The sequence below is a fragment of the Bactrocera dorsalis genome, chromosome 3 (assembly GCF_023373825.1).
Source record: "Bactrocera dorsalis isolate Fly_Bdor chromosome 3, ASM2337382v1, whole genome shotgun sequence".
In the NCBI taxonomy this organism is placed as follows: Eukaryota; Metazoa; Arthropoda; class Insecta; order Diptera; family Tephritidae; genus Bactrocera; species Bactrocera dorsalis.
In genome coordinates this window covers 40007039-40028524 of record NC_064305.1, presented here as the reverse complement: position 1 = coordinate 40028524, position 21486 = coordinate 40007039, and the positions used below count along the sequence as shown (strand labels likewise).

The 21486-nt window shown below is 33.4% G+C and overlaps 1 protein-coding gene and 1 long non-coding RNA gene across 4 annotated transcripts in view; one reads left to right on the top strand and one right to left on the bottom strand.

The window, feature by feature from the left end:
- The window catches only part of LOC105233534 (matrix metalloproteinase-2), a 333189-nt gene that overhangs the window by 39963 nt on the left and 271740 nt on the right, over positions 1–21486 (top strand). For all 3 annotated transcript variants that reach the window (XM_049452101.1, XM_049452100.1, XM_049452098.1), the window contains 2 exons: positions 18687–18788; positions 18880–19073. In XM_049452101.1, coding sequence (XP_049308058.1) covers positions 18687–18788; positions 18880–19073 — 296 coding nt within the window. The remainder of the gene's footprint in view (positions 1–18686; positions 18789–18879; positions 19074–21486) is intronic.
- Positions 1–21486, bottom strand: part of LOC125777417 (uncharacterized) — a 104910-nt gene that overhangs the window by 29911 nt on the left and 53513 nt on the right. The window lies entirely within an intron of this gene.

Genomic DNA, 21486 nt, shown 5'->3' with positions numbered 1-21486 from the left:
TTTGAAATCAGTTAAGTTACCTCTATAACCTCATTTTTGATTGCTAAGAGCTTTCAGCCTTTATTTGCGCCAGATTGTGGCTTTCATTTAGTATGTAGTACAGTAGTACCTCGATTCTTGCACGTAATGAAAACCGAGCTCGGTGCAAGTAATGAGGATGATACAAGTATCGAGTATCTTTTTTCATATAAAATAAACGAATCTGACGTATATGCTTTTGTTTGAAATATGTATATATTTTTTATTTTTTTTATATGTATTTTAATTCAAAAATCCTTAAGTTGAATATGTTAGTATATATCCATAAATATAGATAGATATACAAATGTAATATTACGTGGAAATAAAAAAAATTTAATGTTTTAATTGTTTGGCACGAGTTCGCTTGTTCAGTACTACGTTTCTTCTGAGCCCCTAAAGCACCCATTGTCTCCGCCGATGTATCTTTCTTCGTATTGAGGATCACATCGTTTGTTTCTTCACCTTCAGCAGAGTTATCATCATCAGCACAGTGAACTTCAAGGACTCCAAAGTAGGTTTAACAATCCATTGCTCAATTTCAGAATTGTTTGAAAATTTGATGTATTTTCAGCTAGCTGTAAACGTAACTTTGAAAGAGAGATGTCATCTTCATTATACCATTCGGTTGTTTTGTCAAATAATTTTTTAAAAAGATTTCGGAATTGAAGACACATTAACGGCGTATTGCGTCTTTCAAACTAATGCTTTTCAGAGCTTCACCTACTTATTTTCCTCGTCGAACATTGTGACCTAAAAGGCTTATTTCGTAGTTCATTTTCGTAAGCCTTATGGCATTCTGGACCATGAACTGTATAACAGCAGTACAATTCGGAGGAGGACACGTTACCAATATTTGACCATCAGTATTCTTTAACTCTCCTTATTTGGGGTGACAGTGAGCATTATCTATAAGTAAAATAGCCTTTCGGGAAGATTTTCGCCCCGGAGATACTCTTTTACCTGCAGCTTTAAGAAATTTAAAATTGATAAAGCAAAACATCTACACACCTCTGGAACAAATGTTTTGTGAAACCATTATTCAAATGAAGCCAAGATCATCCAAGCACTTTTATTTCCTTTGTAGACAACAAGCAAATCCGTAAAATTTTTATGTTAGCGTGGATTCAGTGATTTCACAATAACCTTTAATTTTACTGTATGATTACCAGACGCATTCGTACAAACAATTTATTCTGTCTTTACTGATTTTCTGTCCCTGAGACGAGGTTTCTTTTAAGCGTACAAGTGTTCTATTAGGCAAAAACTTCCAGGGGAGGAGGAATAATTTTTTTGTTTAAGTTTTGCAAATATGGGTTAACTAAATAAGTATTATTCGAAAGTTTTTCGCCACATATTTTCAGTGTTCGTATACCATATTTGTTTTTGAAATTTGTAACTGCTAGCACGAAAGTCACCTGGCTTTTCCTGTATTTTTGAAACATACATGGTACATGGAAAAATTTGGTCTTTACTTTGAGCATATCAGTCGTAAGGTAAGTTCTTTGCTCGTTGTTTTGCAAACCATTTCATAAGTGCTCTTTCTCCTTCAATTTTTGGGAGTTCTGATGGTTTAAACGTTTTCTTTCCAGGACCAGATTCAGCATGCGACACGAACTTCTTTATGGTGGCTTCATTTTTCTTAATGCGAGCGATTGTTGATCTATGCACTTGAAAAGTTATGGCTAAGAAATTGACAGAATATCCTTCACTTAGTTTTTTTAAAATGTCAATTTTCTATTCTATATTGGTGCGTAAATTTTTGCCTTGCCATTATGAAACCGCACTACATTGTACAAAACGTCAGTTAAAATTGATTCAAATCTCCCGAAACGCACATGCGTAAAAGTTACAACAATTCATCATCGAAACAAGAAAAAACGTTAACTTCGGCTGCACCGAAGCTAATATACCCTTCAGGTGCATTTCTTTTAGTAACAATGTGTTCTGTTTGTATGGCAACTATGTACATATATGTTATAGTGGTCCGATATCAGCAGGAAGAGAAAATGACGTTTGCAAAATTTCAAAACGATATCAGAAATGTATTCCAACTAAGGAATTGTTACCAAAATTAGCAAGGTCTTATCGCTAGTATCGAGGTCAAAATTTTTGGATGTCACAAGTACTGAGTACATAATGTAAAATATTTCTTTGTCGCAAGAATCAAGTTGTTTGAAGTATCGAGATGTGCAAGAATCGAGGTACCACTGTATTTAGTAATCATGCAACTCTTGTTGAAAGGTATTCGGTTTTGATCTTCCGTTTGTGCTTCATTCTGGTGACTACTTATTGATTATGCAAAAGCTGTATACTGGGTTTTAGAACAATTGCTACAAATTACAAATTTTGGAATTAACCGAAATTTTATAATTTATTTTACTATTAAGGTTGTTTAACTATGATTATATAGTTTTATTTATCTGGTAATATAAAATGGACCACATATTGAAAATTATGTCAATCTCGAGGGAACTAGGAGTAGCTTTTTCATGGTGCTCCCAAATTTTGCAGACTCGCTACAATGCATGGTTAGTGTAAATTCCAAGCACCTTGTTCTAAGCCTTTGTTGATTATTAAGCATTATAAAAATGCAAATGCGGCAAGTATGCTAACGGCCGTCATTATGAGTGTGAAGTTAAGTGCATACTGAATGGATTCATGTAATTAATTTTAGTTGAGTAAAACTTTTTGAAAAAGCAATAACAATAAAATGTACTCGATTTGAATACGAATTAGCAAGTAGTTATTGCTTGGAAGTATTCGATTAAGTAATGCTGTCCTATTTAACCTGCGTATGTGGTTTATGGTTACAAAGCAAAAACGTAAAAAACTTGGATTTACTCGTTTCATTATTGATTTACTGATTTTTATTTATATTTGTGTATTCGGTAAGTTAAAGTAACGCCGTTCTCCATCATTATACTCGTAACATATGGCCCGGAAATCACATAGCAGTTTAAAGAAATATGGCAAAATAGTGGCAATACATAGCTCATAAAGATCTCCCAAATTTTCCAATCATTTTTTGTAGAAAAATCCATATTTGCTTTAGCGAGACTAAATTTCTTTCCAAGCGAAAAAGGTGCAGAGAATATAATCATCAACCATCTTTTTAATCTCAACAGCATTTTTTTCACAAATAACTAGTGATGCTATAAAAAAAATTTAAATATTGAACCCGAGTCATTGATCCGAAAGCTATCTAAAAAACATATGCATTCAATTCCTCCAAGTTTTTAGTCTGCTCGATATTTTATGGTGCAAATCTAATTCCGTAAATTGCTCAAACAGCTGCATACCAATGTGCAAAAGTTGAGTTTTCATTTTAACTATATTTCCTCGAGCTGTCTTTCAAAATGTTTTATAGATTCGTTCCAATCAAACTTGTATTTTTTAATCGTAGAATATTTATGACTTCCAAAGTTTACTTTTCTTCCGGTAGTTGTTTGATTAGAACTATCACGAAGAAGTCACGTGTCTGCACTGCTGCGCTCCACATGGCATTTGTTATACATCCGTTGTGTGCAACTGTCGCACTGACCACGAAGCCACCATAAACTTCCTAAATATTTAGAAACCTCAGTATGGTCAGTTTTATACATTTTGTTTGAGCGTGTGTTCAAAAAATTTCCATCCTGGAAATAAAGCGAAACTTTAGTGTTATATGATTTTTAAACGCAAGCTCTGTGGCAGCTTGCTTTTCCGTTATGCTTTCATTTCTGCTGCATTCGGTTTTACTGTTGTTTCAACAATTAAACTGAATTACGCAAAACAATGTCATCCACCTTTCAGCACTCCACGGCCATATGACCTTCCGTACATTTCTGCCCATTGTTGCATTGCACGTTTCTGTTACATGGATTGCATAGCAAAAAATTGGTCAGACGTTGAAAACTTTGCCGTTATGTTGAAGTTACAAGGTATCCACAACAACAAGACTAAAAGAAATATAACTGTTGAATAAACGCGTAGACGATTGCAAATTTGCGTCAAAGGTGCCAGGATGCAACGTGACGCAATACAGCTGCTTCACTAAATCGGTCCAATCCTGAATTTCCGATGCAATTTGCGTACACAGATGTACAAGTATTTGTGAAAATATATAGTACTTATGGCCGTACACACATGCAAAGAGTAGAAGAGGCATCACCAAACGAATTTATAGGATCATCGTAAATTGTCATAAGTATCGCTTAGCGGCGAATAAATTATGTAGTAGAATTTAAAATATTTTAAATTAAGAAGGTCATTTGGTAAAACACCGAAAACAGTCAACCAATCCAATTAAACTAATGGAAAACGTTGGAAACAACGAAACATCTCATAAATGTAATTGAATATCACTTAAGCGATATGTCTGTCTGTCCATCTAACTGTCAGATTGTTATCATGCATATCGCTTAACGCACGTCTCACCTCGCTCATTCGAGCCGACACACTGCTGCTTACCAGATACAATGAGCTTGACTACACAACTCTATCATCTCCTGAAAATCCTGCAGCCAATATTCAAAAACCACCCACCTCATGGCTTCTGTCCAATGTGACATGAAATTCCACTTATTCCAAATTCAATTATGCAATTCAGATTACACCAATATATGTATGTATGCAAATGCCGGTGCGTAAATATCCTCATGTTTCATGACAAACGCATGCCTATAGGCATTGTATGCGCTTATACATATGCATCTACTATGTATGTGTATACGTACATATAACATGTGCGTAGATATGCAAGTCTGACTGTGCAATTGAAGAGGATTGGGTGAATGGCAAGTCTCCCATCAAATCGGTGTAGTCGAACTTACTATATTCGGTCCGGTCCTCGTTTAGCTTTTCATTCTTCATGAAAACGACAATGTAGTCGATGCAATAACGGGAAACAATTTTCTCTTTGAATTGAAGATAAAATAATAATAATTTTGTGAGTTATATTTTGACTCCACAGGCAAAGCAATATACTGATTTCGTGTATTATCTGAACCATCGAACAGTTAATCAAAAATGATATGTACAAAAAGTATTCGAGTTTTTAGTTCGGAATAGTTACACATTTTATGGTTTTAAGTAAAATTTAGTAGAATAAAATAGAAATGTTTTGGATTGCTTTTTGTTTTTTTTTTATTTTGAGTTTTAGTTTATTTTCTTTAGAAGGTATACTAAAAAGGTTAGAATAATGTACCAACTGAAATATTCTCACCTAATGTATATTATTTTCATTGGTTTCATAAAAATTTTCGTTTGTTTAAATATGTTCTTTCTCGTGGAATTTGTACAATATACGCTTGGTTGAATTTTATCATACATACATATGTATGTAAATATGTTGAAAGCGTATTATAGCATTATCATGCGTTTTATTTTTGACATTTGACATCTCAACAGAATCGCAAACGGCAGTAATGAGCATGTGGGCACTAAGTATAGGGATCGTCGACGGAGCGGTTGACTGAGAAACTGTCAGTTACCTATTACAAAATCATATATATAAGACTAAGAACTCCATAACAGGCAATAAAATATGAAATTATGAAAACACCCGCAGTTTAATTTCAACTTACAATGGCAGGGTCAAATTCTTCAAATGGTTTATAGCGGTTTGATGACTACTATGCCGGTCTCTTTCGACCAATTTAGCGATTTTATTGCAATTTTCGACGACAGGCCTTCCGGAGCGTGGCGCATCTTTGACCACCTCTACACCAGAACGAAAACGTTGAAACCATCGTTGTGCGGTGGAAATGGAAACTGTATCGGGTCCATAAACTGCACAAATTTTATTGGTGGCTTGAGATTAATTTTTGCCTTTATCGTAGTAGTACTGTAAAATATGCCGTATTTTCTCTTTATTTTGCTCCATGTTTGCTCACGAACGACTTAAAAGAAACGACAATCAATCAAACACGTATTAGCGCGTGAAATGAGCTTTGTAAAAAGGTATAGCATGACCCGATGCGACGAATAAAACTAGAACTACGCGCTTTCAGCGCCAATTAGCGAAAATACCACAAGACCTTTTTGACAACCATATACGAGTATATGGTCATATGTATTTAAAAGTCAACCATGATTTTACGGAAGTTTTTGACTATTAATATGATTCGTTAAGTCAATATCGTTAACTTTCATATCTTCATATTTAAAATATTAATTGTTTTTTGGTTTGAAATTTGCATAAAGCAATAAATTCATTGTAATTTGTAAAACGACCAGCAGACGGACATACGAGGTGTGTTCAAAAAGTATCGCGAATTTTGTGTTTTTTCAAAAATTATTTATTTATTCATGAATATCTATTTTGTCCCCTTCAAAGTAATCCCCATGAGATATTATACACTTGTGCCAACGGTTTTTCCAAACTTCGAAGCACTTCAAAAAATCAATTTTTTTATCCTATTCAGCTCCTCCTTCGATGCCGTCTTTATCTCGTCAAGAGAAGCGTAACGTCGTCCTTTCATGGGCCTCTTCAGTTTAGGGAACAAGAAAAAGTCACAGGGGGCCAGATCTGGGGAATACGGTGGCTGCGGCATCATTAGTGTGTTGTTTTTGGCCAAAAAGTCGCGCACAAGCAACGGTGTGTGAGCAGGGGCGTTATCGTGGTGCAAAAGCCAATATTTGTTCTTCTACAAATCCGGGCGTTTCTGGCGGATTGCTTCGCGCAAATTGCGCATTACTTGCAAGTAATATTCCTTATTGACCGTTCTTCCCTGTGGCAAGAACTCATGATGCACCACGCCCCTGCAATCGAAGAAAACTGTCAGTTACGATTCGCGATACTTTTTGAACATACCTCGTACTGAAATTGTGTGTGCAAATCATATGCGTATTGCTAATATAATCCGAAACATAAGTTCTTTTCCCAGATTAGACATAACTTAAAGATAAACTATTGCCGGGTAGCCGCTTCGGTACGCAAATTAAATGCCATGTGTTAATTAGGGATCTTTAAGTCCCGCTTACTTTATTTCGAAAAGCTTTTTCATGCCAAAAAAGCGATATTTCACACTGCTTTTCCAAGTGGCATCAGTCTGATTGCCAAGAAAAAATTAAGAAGAATGTAGGCAATTTTTCGACTCCTCAAATTTGAAATTGTTGAATCAATACTTCTCCTAGCCTCCATATACCAAATAAAAACATTTTCGCACTTCCGAAATCTCTTATTACGAGAGCGTCGCTTTTTAAAAACAGTGATACTAAAATGGATTAAATCGGGTGAATAATAAACAAAGCTCTTTATACATAACATAAAACATAAAAATTTAGGTCAATAAGTAGGATATACGCCAACTTAATTAAATTAACTTAAAATTGTGTGTATGATATTTAAATGAAATTAAGTAAATTTTTTAAAATAATGGGGTTTAGTATTGAGTATCAATCGAATTGGTCTTGACCTTGGCCTAAACCTCTTATCTCTAATATAATGACTTTTGTTTATTTGATTGACATTCTCCTTATATATCCAACAAATTAAATTTAGCTTATTCGGATGAACTTATATCGCATACACATACATATATCTCATTAGAATTAATTAGGGTGAATTTATTTCACCTGCCTTGATCCTTGCAAGCTGCGAGAGTATAAAATGTTCGTTTACATTAGAATTGAGCACTTTTTTGCTTGTTGGCCTAACGCTGTCACAATTGGATATAATAAGTATACAAGAAGAGTTCTTTTTAACTGGGCCGAAACTGTAAAGTAATTAATATTGTGAAATCGAATGAATAATAATGAAAACGTTATGAAAAATTTGATTGAAAGCGACGTTGTAATTAATAAAGCAAGGTAAATTAACTTACACTTGCTTCCTGTTCCAATAGTAAGTACATACAGTTATGTGAAAAATAATAAGGACAGGGATGCAAAAACCCAAAACTTCAAAATATTCCTAGTATGCCATGAAAAATGCCGCCAGTTAACGGTATATTTTTTTCACTCATTATTTACATAAACAAATTCCGTTAGACAAACGCAAAGTATTTGCACACATTTTGGATCTAGTCATTCTGTGTTTAACATATTCAGTATTCGGTTGTGCGATTTAATGAGGACAGCGTGTCGTTTTAAGAGAATATCGAATTTTCTTTTATTAAAACGTGTTTATTTGCTGAGATAAGGTAAGAATAATATTTTCAGTTTTAATATCAATCATTTATAACCAGATTTTTTTCTTTATTGAATAGATATGGGGAAGGGTAAGCACTGCGATCCGAAATCTCGAGAACATATTAAAAACTTGGTGAAACAGGGGAATTCGTACAGAAAAGTTGCGAATTTACTTAATATTTTAAAAACAATGGGTGAAAAAGCAGTTAAGTGGATTCCCAAGATTGAAACACGCGGCAGGAAGCCTAAAATAACTCTGTCCACCAAAAAAGGATAATTCACTGTGTTAAAAAGAATCCATTTATCTCATCCAAACAAATTAAATGTGATTTGAATCTTGATGTTGACCCGTCAACTATCCGCAAAGTACTCATAAATGAAAATCTCAAGTCCCGAAGTCCTAGAAAAGTGCCTATGTTATCGAAAAAGAACGTGCAACAAAGACTAAAGTTTGCTGAAGAACATGTGCTTTGGTCTAAGGAGAAATGGCGTAATATTCTTTGGTCTGACGAAACAAAAATAAATTTGTTTAATTCTGATCGAGGTATTCATCATGTTAGAAGACCACCAAACGCAGCTTACAATCCTAAATATACCTTAAAAACCGTTAAAAATGGTGGCGGAAACATTATGGTCTGGGTTCGTTTTCATACAACGGTGTGGGGCCGCTCCACCGCATACAGGGTATTATTAAGGCAACCGATTATGTAGAAATTCTTCAAGAATGCATGCTACAGTACGCTGAAGATAATATGCCCCTTAGGTGGATATTTCAGCAAGATAATGACCCCAAACACACAGCTAAGTGTACAAAAGAGTGGTTTAGGGTCAATAACATTGATGTAATGGAGTGGCCTCCGCAGTCCCCGGATCTAAATCCGATAGAAAATTTGTGGAATACAATGAAAGCGTCAATAAGAGGAAAGTGCCCAAGTAACAGCGACGAGCTTTGGCAACTTATTCAGGATTCCTGGAACGCAATCCCGGTTTCCGTCTGCCGCAATCTAGTTGATTCCATGCCGAAGCGGTGTCGATCAGTTTTAAACAACAAATGATTTTCAACAAAATATTAGACAATTTAGAAATGTATTTAAACACAATTGAATGAAAACTATTTCCTTTTTCTTATTTAATATTGTTGTTTTTTTACTTAAACTAGAAGTGTCCTTATTTTTTTCACATGATAATATCTCAGATTATAAGAAAAATGTAAATAAAATAAAATAATTTGCAATATCTGGGTAAAACTATACAAAAAACCTTTTTCCAATTTGTTTACAATAATTTAGCTTGGTTCACTGCTTTTAATTCCCTCCCATTTTTGGATCCACATAAACTTCATTCACCGCAGGCCACTGTCCTTATTATTTTTCACATAACTGTATGTATGTATTTGCCAATGCTCGTGTATACATGTATGTATGTCTCTATGTTGGGACCAAATGCCCGATGTCGTACATCCGGACAATATTTATTATACAATATTTTATATACAAACTGAGATCAATAATTAATTGAATAATTATTTATCCCAGTTGGCGTGTTAATATATGTATATGTATTTAAATTTATCACAGCTGAAAACCATTTTACATACCAGTAGCCGAGAGCCATTCAATGGGTTTTGCAAATGATAGCTTTAGTAGAAAGATACATCGATTAATTACACAAAAAAGGTGTCTTCCGTTTATTTAAATCTCTATGTTAATAGGGGGATTCTCTACCTCTTGCAAGATTGCACGATGACACAAAATGCAAAAATCCTACGCCGAAATATGCAAGGCCATGAGAGCACCTATTGCAGAATCTTGTCAAATTATTGTGAATGACATTGGGCATGACAATTGTGAATTGGCGCACATTCATTCTTAACAAAAAACTGTAATAAATCTTTATAATTTAAGCAGAAATTACCTTCCCCAATAATTTAACGACGAAATATGTCATTATGTTAAATGGCAGCTGGCACAGGGTTGCAATATTTTTTGTTCGTCTCATTGCACGAAAATAGACATGGGTTTTGGTCTGACATATTTCACATCCTTTGCAAATAATTTTCTGCGTTTGTTTGTTGTTGTGCCGTTGCACCAAGTGGAAAATTTTGCAATTCGTGCACCGTGCAAGGGTGTTGCAAGAGCATGAGAATACTCCTAATGTGTATTGCACACTTGTATTACTACTACTACTACTAATAAATACTCCTCATTCGTAATTATGCGGTACAGTGTTGTACATAGACAGTAACGCAAAAAAAGCAACGCGAAAATTCATGTGATTTTGTTGGGTGACTGGAAACTGAGATTGAGTGAGTAAGTTAACATCACTGAACATTATAAGCATGTCAAAGGAACTTGTAGATTCATTCACGAATTTTTGCCCTTGCGTGGCGTGGTTTTTTAACAGCCGAAAAGGGTGTAGCCAGCGGAATTAGATCAATTGGACGACGAGTTAAATAGGTCATATTTCAAATAGTAACCAAAACACATCATCGGTACATATTAACTCTTAGACGTTTAGTGAGCTGATATGGTTTATCTTGATTCATTTTGTGGCTATGTGTTACCAAATGTGGTGTTTCAAAGAGTAATGCCGGTTTCGCTCAACTTGAAATTAAAATGCCTCGACTTTAAATTTCAACGTTCATCAAGATAGGCAATCAGAAAACCAACCATTCGAATATATCAATAGTCTAAAAATGGTTTCGTCCATAAAAGAAATTTTCCACTTGCTCCATTATAGCCTTGACAGACGGCAGCGTTAACCCTGATTAACTGCGCCCTTAATCAGATCCAAATTTATAGGTGACAGACAGCAGCGAAGCGAGTTACCGAATAGCTGATTGGCATATTAATAACATTTTCAATTTTATAAAATAAAAATGGATAGAAGACAAGCATTGCGATTGTTAGCCGCACAGATGATGCAAATTATAAATTAAATATAAATTATACATGCATGCTGTATTTTGCACAATTTTCTAAAAATTGAAAATGATGAAATTCCATCTTCGTGGATCCAAGATGCTGCAGAAATAAGTACAAAAATTCAACCACATCACACTACAAGAGCTGGGGAAAATGATGTAACAGCATCGGCTATTAGAAATGCAATAGCTCTGAGTTTTCGTGAGTATAGATGTATAGAGTGGCAGAAAACAAATATTAGTACACATAATTACAAACATCCATTTTTTAAAGAGATCATTTTTTATTTAAATTCATTTTTTGTTACATTATATTATGTTTTTAGACTAGAAAATAACAAAACATTTCATTAAATAATGGTTAAGGACTAGAAAATAACAAAACATTTCATTAAATATGGTGAACGAAGGTGGCAGCGGACATGATGGCGATGGCAACGGAGGTGATAATGGTGGGTCGGACGGCGGCTACAATTGGTTTAATGTTGAATTCTAAAAAAAATTAACTTTATAAATGCATGTGTTTATATATATAAAATAAATTCGTTTTTTATCTCGGAATACGAGTATGTCTCTATGTACAAAGCCGAATTAACGGCAGTACACCCTACTATGCGATTCACAGCATTATAATGCTTCCAAGGCGAGGGACTACCACCAGAAGGGCCAATTTTGGTTTTCTCCTCTCTGAAAGTAGAGTTATTAATGTGTTAAAAGAAGAAATCTAATTATTGAAAAAACTCACCTATATTTCTTTGTCATATTTTTCACTTTGCAGTGAATTTCCTCGGCGGTGTATTTTTGTGCCATTTCCTGCGAAATCTCATTGTATATATGAGCATTTCGCTTTGTACGCCGGAGGTCGTGGGAACGTGCCTCCCATTTTTCCAGCAGCTCCAACTCATCCTTAAAAGTCCACCCTGAACGCCTTTTTCTGCCAGCCATCTGAAATTAAAACAAAGATAATAATTTTCGTTTAGAAGGCAATGCAAAATAATAAAATTACTTACTTTTAATCTTTAATCGTCGCTTTTTAAAATACTGTTCTTATTTTTCATTCACAATAGAATACAGCTGTCAATTATTAACAATGTTGCCAACGAAAATCTCACAAACTCCCTAAAATTTTGAGAGTTATGTTTGGATTCAGCAACGGAGTTAGCTGTAGTAACTCCTGAATTAATCCCGAAAAATGCAAATAATCTGGTTTAACGCTGCCGTCTGTCAATGCTATTACTCAAATACGCCAAGAACAGAAATGCACAAAAATATTGTCTACGATAATTGGTTTAACTCGCAATATTTTAGGCATTCAGATTCAATTGGAAATAAGGTACATTCGACAATGACACCGGATTTTGATTGATTCGTACTAAAACGGGTTTCTAGGTCACCTAATAAAGATTTTCAAACTTTCGGTGTACTTTGTACCATACAAATCCGTCAAAGTGTGAGATTCAATAACAAAACTTGTATTGTTGGAATGTCATAAATGGATAAAATTGGGTCAAAACCTAGTGGTAATCAATATACCTAATAAAAGAATTTCACACTTTCGATTGGTTTTATATTGTATATTATTGATCGATAATATAATAATAACTTTTCGAAATGCCGAAAATGTATGAAGTGGCTCCTGCCACAACAGTTCCACATTAAAAGTTCTACTTTCACATTCCTTTTATTTATCATAAAGTAGTAAAGAAACAGGAAACTATCACAAAAATTAGCAAAAGCTGTTTTAAATGAACACATCACATCAACTAAGTGAAAAGTAATCCAAAGTATTTTTATTTTTACACTTAAAAACTATTCAAATAAACATAAATTAGAAGCCCTTGTTTTTTTTTTTGTCAAGAAACGCTTTTCCATCCGAAACTTGGCTATCTAGTGATAGTTAGCAGTTAAGAAATAAACTCCTTTCTTCTTTTGTTGAGCACAACGTTCCATTGTGTAGAACAAAAGGAATGAAAATATGAACTTTTTTGTGGAAACACATTTTTAATAGAAAATGTTGATGAAAACTTTCAAGAACATTTTCAAAACAAAAGTTTGTTTGTTTATGGTTTTTCCTCAACAACTCTGAAGCTACAATGTAAGCGCACCAAAAAAAAAATAAATATTTTATCACGGCGGAAGTATAATATTCGCAAATATTATATATTGTACTTGTAGCTAAATACTTTTGATTTTTGATAAATAGTCTATAAATTGTGGGGATGATTTTCCTACTTAACAATTATAACATTGCTTTTCTGAAGAAGAAATCTTTGTGAGTAGTAGCCCATCAAATCTTGCCAAAGCCATTAAATAATTATCTAGATAATATATAGCACTACAAACTCAGAAAAAATACAACATTTTTACGATGAAAGTTTGTGATAAAATTTAAAACATTTGATAACACATTCGTTGCCCTCGATATTTTAGCAAAGTTTGATATATTCAAAACCCAAAATTACGAATTTATCCATGAAAGTATTGAATTTGCTCTTATTTTTTAATATTTTTGCATATCTCATATTTAGATCATTATCGGTTTGGTAGGAATAACTATAATTTATAATTTCAGTGATGCGCATCTTTTTCACGCATACAAACCTCACATGATCGCCATCCTATTTCTTCTTACCGAAAATATGAACAATTATACGAAAGGTATTAAGGTTTAAATAAAAATCAACCTTTTTTACTCAATGAAAACCTTGCTTTTGTTTCAGAAGTAATTCGAGTGCTCTCAGAAATAATGATGTACTTAGTAAAAGCACTTTAAGAACACATGATCAGTTAAAAAAATTGTCAAACCGTTGGAGGTGAAAAAACATAGTTTTAATTACATTTGTAGAAAATTTATGAATTTGTTTATGAAAAACTTGTTTAGTTATTTCCTTGTGTTTTCTCATTATAAGCATTCGCCTGAGTATGTGTGTGGAAAAAATTTAAGATATGTTAATTGTGTTGTCAGCTGTGCTTTCCTATACAACTTGATGCACATAATAGCCGACTTCAAAAGCGTACTACCAAACACGTACCTACAATATTTATACATCGTCACTATGTAACGTCAAATAACATTGCAAAATGATTCGGTGTATAATTTCACGTTAAGTTTACTTTCGCATTAAACTGTTTTGCCTTTGCGAGCGTATAAAGACAAAAAATAGTCGAACTCCAATTTTTCACATTTATTACATTATGTGATTTGCATTATTTGCTTTTATCTAAAATTTATGTTTCTTTCAAATAAACTAAATTTCGAACTTTATATGCATACATTACGATTTTAGGTGCTTCGTTAAACGGAGAAATTAGGTTTCCACATATGAAAAAACCTGTAAAAAAAGTGGGTTAATGCAATATCCAGAAAAAAATCTTTTTGTCGTCCAGTGTTATTGAGAAGCGTTAAAGTATTATACAACAACTGCTAAAATTATTCACCAAACCTGCATCGTCACTATGTAACGCCAAATAACATTGCAAAATGATTCGGTGTATACTTTCACGTTAAGTTTACTTTCGCATTAAACTGTTTTGCCTTTGCGAGCGTATAAAGACAAAAAATAGTCGAACTCCAATTTTTCACATTTATTACATTATGTGATTTGCATTATTTGCTTTTATCTAAAATTTATGTTTCTTTTGCGTTGACCCATCTTCATTCTACACCATTTCGCCCAAGGCCTGCAGAAGAAAATATGGTAAATCCTTCCTATATTCGAGTGTGAAACAGTTTTCGTATCCTCTGTATTTGTTTAACTAGTGGATCCAAAATGTTAGAAACAAATTTCCTCTAGAAATATACGCTTCTTACACTAGTTAATAAAGACAAAAGTGTAGGTATCTACTTCCTTACTTCCTTAGTTCTTACCTAGCAACTGAACTCCATCTGGTATCAAAAGGAACAAAACTGGTCTATGCGTAGGTTATTGGGCTGCCACCTTAACCTAACCTAACCTAATTCATTACGGAGAAAAATTAACAATTTTATATTAACATTTTAACATTAAAATTAAAAGTGTTACATATTTCAATTTGGCGATCTCAAATTTTCCAATTTTAATCTTACAGATACATACATACATAGTATGTAAATTGAAAATATGACAAATTAATTAAATTCAGCTTTTAATGTTTCTTTGTGTCAAAAATTACTAAAATAAATTCAATATTTTCCGTAGCTACCATATACCTCAGATATAAGAATTTCAAACTTCCTTTTGGCTTATACATGTCAATACTTTAGCAAAATTGAGTGAATGAGTGAAATCAGTTTATGAATTACTCCAGCTTACACATATATCATCATCTACCATATACTGCAAAATAACTTAACATCACTTTTTATAAGTTTATTTTTATAATTATCCACATTGAAAAGAACTTTGATTTTTGGTTATATCTGAAGCAAAAGCATACTGTTCCATCCAAGATGAACCAATCAAGACTGTACATCAAAAAACCAATTAAAGAAAAACAAGATAGGTGTTTTTTACGTTGAGAAAATAGCAAAAAACATTTACTCGTTCAATCTCAGATGACTACTAAAATACACTTGATGCCATATCACGTCAATACAGCAAAATCGTAACACATATAATTTCGTATATATACATATATCGTAACAAAAAACTAAAATAAATTTGTAAAAAAACGTGAAAAATTTAATTATTCATCAATATTTATTTTGTCGCCTTTAAAGTAATCCCCACCGAATGTAATACACTAATGCCAAAGATTTTTCCAGTCCTCGAAAGTACTTTGTGATATGGCATTCAATTCCTTCAGCGAATTTTGTTTTACCTATTCATTCGACTGAAAACGAGTTCCATTCCGATGATTGTAGACTTGTTTGCATGTAAAACTTTCCATGAATGTGGGATCAGAGTTCGCACGATCAAGCATGTCCAAAAAGACCTGTTTACGGTACTCAAAATCATTCGAACGGACTCGCGACATACAAATGTCGAGCTCTCTAACCCTTGCCTGACGATTTCAAGCATCATATATAGCGAGGCAAGTCTTCAACGATCTCTCTATCGTCTTTGAAGGCTTTTTACCGCTCGTAGGCGTTAGTTTTTAAATCACCAAAAGCGTTTTCCAACATTCGCAACGATTTCTTTCACGAAATTTGGTCAGAAATACAATATTTGAGACAAATCTTTTCTTTGATATTTCTATCCGTAGTAAAAATCGCAACGCACTACTAAGGTGTACCGGCTTAAGCAGCTCATATTTGGCATAGTAATTAAAGACGTACCAACATAGCAAAATACATTTTTTTGAAATATCATTTTCTGAGGACCCAAAATAGTAATTTCGATTGACATTTTACCGAAGACATTGATCAATAAGTGTAATATTTTAGTGAAATTAAGTCGATAGAAGAAGTCAATTAAGTCATGCAAAAAAAAAAAAAAAACAATAATAAATGTAGTTCTGATATATAAATATTTTTTAATTCATACGATTTCAACGTATGTACATACATATATAGGCTTATGCTTACAATCATAGATATGTATGCCTTGTATAGTATATATTTATGTACATATAGAAACGTAAACAAACTTCTGCATAGATATATGTTGCATGTGGAAAAACAACTGAACATTGACACTTTACGTGACCTGGAAATTAAGTTCCTAAAACGCTGGGCCTCCTTATGTCTTTACGTTATCTCCCTCCACCGATTTTTCTGTTGACTTTCAGACAACGAGGCTATTGGCACGTCTTTACAAAATTACAGTTTCAAACGCCTGAGAAAACAATGACAAAAATACCAAAAATATATGTATATAGTATGTAAAAATTAAACTATGGCTAAATCAAGTGATTGATTGTAAGTGAAAGCAAACAAAATGCATGAAAATCCTGACGAAGAAAAAGCAGCATAATGTTGACATTTATATGAACATACTCATGCATGGGTGTCAATATTTCATACACGTATTTATATGTGTACATATGTATGTATGTGAATGTGAGAATATTTAGTTTAAAATTACATAGATATGTACATATGTATAGCAGAAATAAGAAGGAGTATTTTTACGTTAAGTACTCATGATATGATTTCGTATGGGAATATTTAATGCGAATAAAAAGGTAGTAAATTAGTATAAGAAGTTAAGTAATATTATTAGCTTGTGTAATTGCAAATACATCTTTTGTGTGTAATTGCATCTCATAAATTCTTTTAGGCCTTGTTTCTTAGTGCTCTTGGCTACACGTTCTCCGTAGTTGTGGAAGTAATTAATTTTAATTAATTTTATTTTTTTACGAAAATCATTTTGAATCGTTGTTTTTTATAATTTCACAATCAATATCAAGTTCATGATCATCACTGAGCGGATTAAAAATTTCTATTGCGATTTTTAGTAACAAATGCACGTACGTCTGCTATCATGACGTTTCATCATCAGATTCGATTCAAAGTTGCTTTCTTAACCAACCAATCTTAGCATACATTAAACTTCTGATTTCGTAGACGCACACACTTAAAATGTTTGTTTGCTGATGGCATTAGAAATAATTATCTTGGATACGCTTCAATCAGTTTTAGCATTGGTCCGTTAAAAATACTACAACAGGATATTTCCTGATATTTATTAATAAACACGAAAATAATACAAAAATTATGTCAGTATTTATTGAAAAACATTTTTGTAATGTTTTCGAATATCTGACTTTGGTCGCTAGCATCTGTCATATCGTATAAGCCTGACAGTAAGATGTTATACCGCATTAAAATAAAAGGAAAATGTACATTATCTGCATATTTTTACTTTTTGCTAATAATGGTGTTTCAAATAAACTAAATTTCGAACTTTATATGCATACATTATGATTTTAGATGCTTTGTTAAACGGAGAAATTAGGTTTCCACATATGAAAAAACCTGTAAAAAAAGTGGGTTAATGCAATATCCAGAAAAAAATCTTTTTGTCGTCCAGTGTTATTGAAAAGCGTTAAAGTATTATACAACAACTGCTTAAATTATTCACCAAACCTGCAAATACTCGCCTCACTATGGATTCGAGCCAACAAATTGAAATGTTGTATATCTTCTGAATGGTGAGAACGATAATAAAGCACTTTCTATTAAAAAAAATATATATGTATGTAACACAAAATATAAAAATTTTAAGAAATTATTAAAAATAAATACAAAAACGTTCATAGTTAGAAATCTTTATACTCAGTTTACATTAGTTTAAAGCTCATTCTTAAGGGATCGTCTCAGTGGGAAATCACTGATTTTCGCGATTTTTTTTATGTTGAAATTAACTAATCGGTCAGATTTTTTCTTTTATAAATAAATACATTCAAGACGAATGCAAAATTATTTGTTTACATTCAAAAAATTATAGATCATATAATCGAACTTAAACAGTTTTTTCAAATAGGTAAAATGAAAAGGTTTTAAACTAAAAGGGTAGATAAGAATGAATTGTTAACACTACCGAAGTAATCGGCGCCGCTGTGCTATATTTTCGGTGCTCTACTTAGCATGATTTTAGGCATTCATTTCGTACAAGTAATATAAATATGGCTGCATCAGCTATACTTGGCACACTAAACAAAGAACTAATGCATTTGCATTCATTTCTCTTATCTTCTTCATTTGCAGTACAATTACCTAATGGAGTTTGATTATCTACCTAAGTCGGACATCGAGACGGGAGCGCTGAGGACCGAAGAGCAGCTGAAGGATGCCATACGGAAACTACAGGTATGCATGCAGCTCTGCTTAGCCACAACTACCGCACATAAAATAAGTATTGTTTTCAATACGTATTTAAATATTGATTGTAACATTATAGCGCTTTGGCAACATTCCGGCCACCGGTGAAATAGATGAAGCCACACAAAAACTGATACACCGGCCTCGATGTGGTGTGGGCGACAACACTCGAACAGCCAATTTCTCGCCAGATAATCTACAATACGGACATCATCGTATGAAGCGCTACGTACTGCAGGGACCCAAATGGGATAAGACGGATTTAACATGGAGGTGAGTGTGATTTATTTTTTTTTATGCCAGCGAATGTTGTCCAGAGCTAAAGTACATGTAAACAATCATAATCTTGAGTCCTATATGAAAATGTACCCCTAAAAGTATACTGCAAATATATTATGTAAGCGTGTCTAGCGAGTTGAGTGTTTAATGGAATGTGACAGGGTGAACGCGCATTTAAAATTTGCAGCAAATTGCAATTAATGCCCTCCCGTTTCAATTTCTCGCCATTTAACGTCCACGGCGCTTCTGAAGGGTACTTAATAATTTTCTTTCCATTATAAAATTGATTTACACTTGATAACGTTGTTTCTGCTTTCTTAGTTGATAGCTTGTTTATACGTCCATTCGTATCCTCCTTCTAAGCCTGCATATTCATACATACTATTCCTGCATAATTTTATAACTTTTTTGTATAGTTATTTTTTTTTTGCTTAAGTTTGCAGTAACTGCTTTATTAATTGTATTTCCGTTTTCTTCAGTGGCAAGCATCTTCAACTTTGGCGCTATGGTCACGCATTTCGCTTCCCTATGAGCTGGCGCCACAGAAACATACAGAATGCCCGGCCACTGCAGCCTTTATTCATCTTTCAATTAATTCAAATGTCAAACTGAGCGTGTCATGTTAAGCTTTATTTTTATTACACAAATTTCTGAATATCTCAAAATTTATTTGCAAGAGATTTCCGACTGTTGCCCATGGAGAGACATTAGCAGTGTGTCGTCTGGTTTTGCTTGAAATGTTTTCTGCATAATTTGTGCGGGGTTGCAAATACTTAAGCAACAACAAGAGTGTTTTTATGCAAAATATTAGTGGAACGCCTTCCCTTAAGTAACTCAAGCAAAGAGAAGTTTCTAGTTGCCTCGATTACTGTTTATTCTGGCATTCCAAAATCGTTCTGAACTTGGCTTCTGTTCTTATTATTTTATTATAATTTTTTGTTAAGAATTTCAAACTTTGGTTTATGTAAAAAAACACTTGCAAGTGTCTGTACGCTCTTATTCAAAATGTATATTCAGTGGAAATATTTTAAAGAACTTTTAGCGGCGTACTAACATAAGAGTGGCAATAGATAGGCTACGTTGCTTCAACGGAACTTTTTATTAATTTAGCAGTCAGATTTTATAATTCTTTCACATATTGATGTCACTTGAAACTGTAAGTATGCAAGTAGTTTTCTTCCAATCCTAATGATCGTAGAAAATAGGTGTTGCCACGCTTAAATGGCATGTTTATAAGTCTTACCAAGAGTTTCTAATTCTTAGACTGTCGAAGGAGCTATTCAGCATGCCTCGTATATAATCAAGACGCACACTCATCACAGATTTTAAATTCCTTAGCAGTTTGTGCCAAATTCGCCATAGTTTGCGATGCAAGTGTTAATTCGTTTGCTGGAAAGTTGATTTTTATTTTATTGTGTTTGAGAAATTTGCACTTTAAATAACAAAAGACGGAGAGTTTAACGAATACATTGTTGTTACGTTAATAAAAACAAATTAATTGTTCATTTCGAGAACATCAATAAAAAACTAGCTGGAAGAAATGATTTGTATTCTTTGGCAGCCAATTACTATTAAATATATTAAAACTATTAACCATATACGGTGAAAAAATTATATTTGTTATTTTATATCTCATTGAATAAAAAAGGTACGTTAGTACCTTAAAATGCGTTCAGGTAGAGTACTCTATTTCTCAATAATCAGTTTGTTTTTGTATAAAAATCGTCATTTGTTGCCGTGTTTAGACTTTAGCTTAGCTAAACATTCTCTCCTGATCTGTAAAATTGAAATAATTAACGTGATATTCTTTTAACTATACTGGAGATAGATTAAAGCCTCATGGTGTAGATATGAGTATGAATATCATAATATATAATATATATCCTAGCGGGCAGCTCTCTTTAGCGAACAAATTTCTTGGTCCCAAAATCTTTGCCTTTTCATGAAGGAATCATGCTCCCTTAAGTGGACGCTCTCTTGGACCCATGCGGACACTTTTTTATTACGAAATATCTCCCATGAGCGGACAATTCTCTCTGCAACTTCACCATTTGTCTTGCTTTATGAAGTTTTCAAATCATTTCAAAAATTCAACCGTTCTGATTAAAAGAACAAAAAGTAATATGTAATAAAAGTTTAAAAAACTCTTCTCATAATTGAGAGACTAGTTCACATACACAAAGCTTTCTTCTTCTTCATCTATTTGCGCTTGCATTACAATGTCAGTAGGTACATTGACGCATCACCAATGCTTGCCTTGATTTTTTCATTTTTGAAATCGAAGAGCATATCATTCGCCCAAAACCGCTTATCTCCGACGCGCTCTACGTTTACGTACCACCTGGAAAGTTTTCACTGTTCCGATGATGACAGTATCCGCCTCGTCAACCTGTCTGCGTCTTCGCTT